Source organism: Coffea eugenioides, chromosome 8, assembly GCF_003713205.1.
Source record: "Coffea eugenioides isolate CCC68of chromosome 8, Ceug_1.0, whole genome shotgun sequence".
Lineage (NCBI taxonomy): Eukaryota > Viridiplantae > Streptophyta > Magnoliopsida > Gentianales > Rubiaceae > Coffea > Coffea eugenioides.
The window spans coordinates 43602787-43608786 of NC_040042.1; the positions used below are offsets into that span (position 1 = coordinate 43602787).

Consider the following 6000-nt stretch of genomic DNA (forward strand, 5'->3'; position numbering starts at 1 on the left):
CTCAAATTTTGTTTTGTTGAGAGACTTGTTTGAGACAATGCATTGTTGAGGGACTAAAATATATAGTGTAATGGAAATAGTTTACGGGTCGGAGAATAGTTTCCCCAAACGAAAATGAACGTCAATGATCAGCTTCCAGCCTGCCACTAGTCTACTGCCAGGTGGCATAAATTTGCTTGGCCCTGTACCTGATCACTCCTCCCTCCAAATGTAAAGTCTCCAGGAAACCGTTGACCGTTGAAAAAGCCAAGATGCCCAACTTTCCACTCTCCTCTCCTTCTCCGCGCCCTCATCACCCACTTTCCCATTTGTCCTCTGTCTTTTCCCCTTCTCCAATCCAGGCCTTGCCATAAATAACTGCAAAATCCGCCATTGCCACCACTACCAACATCTCCCCTCCCAAACAACCTTTGTATTTTCAATCCATAACACACCAATGAAAAAGATGGAGTCATCTTCCACATTAGGCCCGGGTGGCCTGGACATCTCCAAAGCCTTCTTCAAACCCATTCTCAACTCTGCCCCACCTTCACCCACCAAACGCCACACCAAAATCTCTGTTATTGGGGCTGGAAACGTTGGCATGGCCATTGCACAAACCATCCTCACCCAAGACCTTGTTGATGAGCTAGCCCTTGTCGACGCCAAGCCCGAAAAACTCCGCGGAGAAATGCTTGATCTCCAACACGCGGCTGCTTTCTTGCCAAGAACCAAAATCCATGCTTCCGTGGACTACTCAATAACTGCCGGGTCGGATCTTTGCATTGTCACAGCGGGTGCGCGGCAGATCCCCGGTGAGAGTAGGCTGAATCTTATACAGAGGAATTTAACTCTCTTCAAGCTTATTATTCCTCCGTTAGCCAAGTATTCTCCGGATTGTATACTCTTGATCGTTTCAAATCCTGTGGATGTTTTGACCTACGTGGCTTGGAAGCTTTCTGGGTTTCCGCCTAATCGCGTTATTGGATCGGGTACGAACTTGGATTCGTCTAGGTTCCGATTTCTGCTGGCGGATCATCTCGATGTCAATGCTCAGGATGTGCAGGCAAGTTTAGTTGCGCTACTATTACTTTTTAGTTCATTAACATCTGACGTCTTGTAAGTTTTTTTTTTTTTTTGCCCCTGCTCCGGGGGGTGGGGGAAGCTATTGGGAATTTGCTCTCAGCATTTTGCTTCTTTTGGTTTTACACTTTTTCATTGTTAAAACTTTGAATGATTAGGCTCGAGAAGAATTTGAACTTTACCTGATGACAGCTATATGATGATAATTGACGGTGGGGTCCTAACAAGAGTGTCATGGACTGTTTTCCATTTCAATCATATAGCATTACTTAGTTCTAAATCGCGCTGCAATTAGCGGGGAAAATCTAAGGCCTAATTATTCTGCACAACAAGTGTTTTATGGTCCATCTTCTGTGATTAAGTCAAAGGACTTTTATGGTACATTGTGTGTGATTAAGTCAAAGGATCACTGCCTGCCCTATCGGCTATAGGGTAGCTTTAGTGCCTGATGGCTTGGAGAGAAGGCTGCTCATCTCAACTTTGTTCTCCAATAGCTTTAGCCTGACTGGAGGCGCAATTTCTAAAGCGACACTTTTGGACTATTTTAGTTCTTTCTTCCCATTGGTGAAAGATTTATTAGTATTGAAGTGGCAACTTGCAGATGGTGATTTTCATATGCATAGGAGAAAGAAAAGAAAATTGGTGGGGTAGATTTCAGTGCAATTCTTTTCTAATTAACCCCTAACATTGCAGGTTGGATACATAGAAGCTATCTAAATCCCGAAATGTAATAGGGATATCCAAAAGTTAGAACAGGTAACAAGAATTTTAAAACAATAAGCGTGTATTTAATAAAACTGAAGTCTGAAATTTGAATTCATTAAGTTATTGAATTAAATATTAAATCTAATACATTTGAGTGCATATCACATTCATCAGTGATAAGTGAATAGATTATCACTTAATTTTGGGAGCAATTTTTGTTTGGAAAATTCAGTTCCACTTAATTCATTCAGATGTTAAATTTTTCGTTATCAAACGGTCTGAATATATTAAGATTTGAATCCATTAAATTTAAGTATTGAATTGGATTATCAAACAGGAGCTAAGTTGTATGAACTGTTGGTTTTGGTTTTTTTTTTGGGGGGTGGCGTGTGCATTCATGGCCGGTAGGTTGCAGTTAAGCTATTAATTTGTTTCAAGCCATTTGGTTCTATAAAATTGCCAAGTTGATTTTAACCATTGTTCTCAAATTTTGATTGCAGTCCTTTTGCGTGACTTTCCATAACGCTGTCATAAATTGCTAATATATGTATTTGATTTTTCTTGTATGAAAACTACGGTCAATAGGCATACATGGTTGGGGAGCATGGAGACAGTTCAGTGGCGCTGTGGTCTAGCATTAGCGTGGGAGGAGTGCCAGTGCTTAGCTTTCTAGAAAGGCAGAAAATTGCATACGAGAAGGAAACTCTTGAGAACATTCGGAAAGAAGTTGTGGAGAGTGCCTATGAAGTAATAAATCTCAAGGGTTACACTTCCTGGGCAATTGGCTATTCAGCGGCTAACCTGGCTCGATCCCTCCTGAGGGATCAGAGAAAGATTCATCCTGTCTCTGTTCTTGCAACAGGCCTCTATGGAATTGATGGTGGAGATGTTTTTCTGAGCTTGCCTGCTCAACTTGGTCGGAGTGGCGTCATGGGTGTGGCAAATGTGGAGTTGACGGATTGGGAAGCACAGCAACTCAGGAATGCTGCTACTACTATTTTGGAGGTGCAGAGCCAATTGGAAATCGAGGACCATTGATTCAAACCTCTAAGTCAATTGGCATTTGGTTTCTTGAGATCAGATTCTGTATGGGGAAATTTTTGGGCTTTTCAAGTTGCTTGCTAGGTTTCCTAACCTTCCTAGTTTCTAGGTTCTCTTTGATGAGATAGTAGTATGTTGTAATATTTCTTCTTTTTGTTCTGTTAATGAATGTCAAACAGTTCGCGAAATTTATCTGAAATATCTCTACCAGCTGCAAATTTAGCATGATTCTCAGTGTTGATTATGAACCCGATTTAAAATTAATGCTCAAAGCTGAATATATATATATATATATATATAAAGAGGGACATGATTATTGCAGTATAATAACTAATAGCTATGATAGTTTTCTTTCAAATTGAAACTGGAGACTTCTAAGGTTGCCTGTGTTTGTTTGTTTGTTTTTGGCTGAGACCCGACCTTACATGTATCTGTTGTCATTTAAGTAAAACAAGAGAAATCTGAAAATTTGAACCAATTAACAACGTGAGTAAAATGTGAGAATGCTGATGAAGGACATTATTGTAATATGGCCAAACCTCAAGGTTGAATTTATAATTTGGTCAAACATCAAGGAAGATAAATATAACTCATTCTTATACTTTTAAATTTTTTTAACAACAAAGAGATGGTAAGTTCCCAAATTCTAAACCAAATCAAAACAAGATTATTGCAACTTACCCCAAAAAAAAAGGGCACCATTATGAATTCGGAACTTTTTATACCCCATAAAATGACAAATTGAAAGGGAAAATACAATTTATTTTGGAAGAAGACATAGAATAATAACTTTTTAAGACTTGTAAAAAAATAAAATAGAAAAATGTAAATAATAAATTCAATAAAAATAAAAAACAAGCAAATTATATATGATGTTCTAGTTCTCTTAATTAAATGAATTGTATGTGCTTGGTTTACTAGGTTTATTTTTAGAAAAAAAAGGTTGTATATGTCATTTAGCATGTGATTCCCCTTAAACATAGCTTTTCAAAATATGAAATAATTAATGCATTTATTAAATAAGTTGTTTTTTGTCCATATTAATGGGTGCCCAAAAAATCCCTTTTATTATATATATGATTTATTGGAGGTCTAATGATTTCTTTTTGTATATCTTCTTCATTTTATCACCTTTTACGTGCATATATTATTCGATTGTATTTCTTTTTAGATATAATAAAAGAAAAATGAATCACTTGATGTCGTTGATTTTTAAGGTTTGATTATACCTCAATTTAATATAAAGCTGTACATTTCTATCCTGGAGGCTTAAACTTCATATGAATTAATAGAGTAGCATGTTACTTTGGATCAATTAATTTTTTTTTAAAAAAATAATTTTTAGATTAAATTGCGCAATTTGTCACTGGAGTTTCTTGTTTTGGTTCACTAATTGAGTGACTACAAGTGTAAGTTTTTTAATAGTGATGTGACGTATATCTACTGTTTTGTTCGTAGAACGATCATTTTAGATGAATTAAAATTTCAAAGGGATTAAAGTGGAGAATTTTAAATAATAAAATGACTATTTGTCATTTACTTTATTTTTTTTAATGAATATTACAATCATTTCCATCATTAAACTAGAATGCAAAATGAAATCTAAATTGACAAAGCAGAAAAGAGCAAGAACAGAGTTTCAAATGAAATTATAACATGATAACCCCGTTAAGATCCATCGACTTATAGCCTTTTTTGCATTCAACCATGTATACTTTACGATATTGTAGTGTTCGACTTTGAAAAGTTGAATCACCCGCTTTTGGGCTGGTGGCCACCACCAAGCCTTTATGGCTTTGGTGGGGTGGGAGGCAACTCTTGTGGTTCTACTTCAAATCCAGACGGGTGCATAGTGCACTCGTCTGGTCCGGTGGTGGTTCTGTCCCCATTGGTCCCCATAGGCTCAGTTGAGCCTCCCCTAGATAGAGTAGGAGTAGGAGTAGGAATAGAGATGACAATCGAAAAAAAAAAAAAAGCTATTTGAAAAAGGGACTTATCCAAAAAAAAAAAAAGACTTTGAAAAGTTGATATTGAGAAGCAACAAAAAAAACTTTAGAGTTGGAAAGAAAACGGAAGCTACGTTCGAATCTTTCTGGTTCTGCGTTCAAATCTTTTACTTTTCACGAGAACGTCGAGAAGACGATGGGAAACCCAAGAGGTGGAAATTTTTAGTCCTTAAAACGAGGGCAATAGCATACCGCGGCTGCTGTAACAATGGGCTGTCTTGACTCTTGAGTCTCCTAAGAAACAGCTGGAGTTTTTTTTTTCAATGCTTAATTAGCTCATGAAGAATGTTACCAAAATCTTTTTTTTTTCTGTTTTCTTTTTGAGGGAAAGTATGCTATCCAATTCGAGACATTCTGACTCAAAAGTTGCACGGGGAAAAAAAAAATTGTTTCGTGGCCAACAGAAATGCTTACCAAGAAAAAGAAACTAGGGAAACTTCTTTGGTTTATGGTTTGCTTTTCGTGCATTGTACTTTTTAGACAAGAAAATAGAGGGGGCTAATAAAGCAACTTATCATATCCAGAAGCAGAAGAAAATATAAGAAACAGCCAACGCGGTGGGTTGCCGGATTTGTCAATGTACGGCTGGTTTGCGCTCCACCGAATCGTTTTCTCGGATCCACACAAGAAATAGCCAACGGGACGTGCATTAATTTTTTTTTTTTTTGCATGCTATGAGTACGTCATTTTGGGTGCATTTTCCCTTAAAAGAATGAGCTAAAAGTTGGGGGCTTTTTTTTTTTTTTTTGGGGGATAACCCAAAACATGCTCAATTCAAGCCATTTTGGATCGAGTCGACGCACCAAATCTGAGGAATATTCCGTGATCTCACACAAACGCACTCCAAACGAGTCACGAGGGTTCCAATTCAGGGTAAAATTCAAATTCAAAATTAACGAAGTCCTAAGAGTTCGCTTATCACTGAACTATCCTGTGTGGCAAAAATGTTTGATAATACAATCTCTTTTAGTCCAAAAATATAAGAAATAAAAAGTCCATAAAACAATATACTTACAATTAAAAGACTCAATGAGATATGTACATGTTGTCATCTAATTTTCACATGCATTGTTTAATTCAAGAATAAATACAAATGTTTAGTTGCTAAAAAAACAATAGTGGTCACCCAGTTTATTTTCATGGTGATGAAATAGGGAAAAAGGATTGCACCTCGATTATGCTAGAA

General features: G+C 36.9%; 1 protein-coding gene across 1 annotated transcript; it reads left to right on the plus strand.

The window, feature by feature from the left end:
• The first annotated feature begins 250 nt into the window (after window positions 1-250).
• Window positions 251-3036, plus strand: LOC113779905 (L-lactate dehydrogenase B-like). Its single transcript, XM_027325685.1, has 2 exons — window positions 251-1045; window positions 2353-3036. The coding sequence occupies exons 1-2, from the start codon at window positions 437-439 to the stop codon at window positions 2803-2805; spliced, it is 1062 nt and encodes a 353-aa protein (XP_027181486.1). The 5' UTR covers window positions 251-436; the 3' UTR covers window positions 2806-3036.
• The last annotated feature ends 2964 nt before the right edge of the window (window positions 3037-6000 follow it).

Bases quoted from the DNA above. Each gene is read 5' to 3' on its own strand.
- LOC113779905 (XM_027325685.1), top strand. From the start codon at position 437: ATGAAAAAGATGGAGTCATCTTCCACATTAGGCCCGGGTGGCCTGGAC. The intron at 1,046-2,352 runs GCAAGTTTAGTT...TACGGTCAATAG, and splicing joins TCAATGCTCAGGATGTGCAG to GCATACATGGTTGGGGAGCA.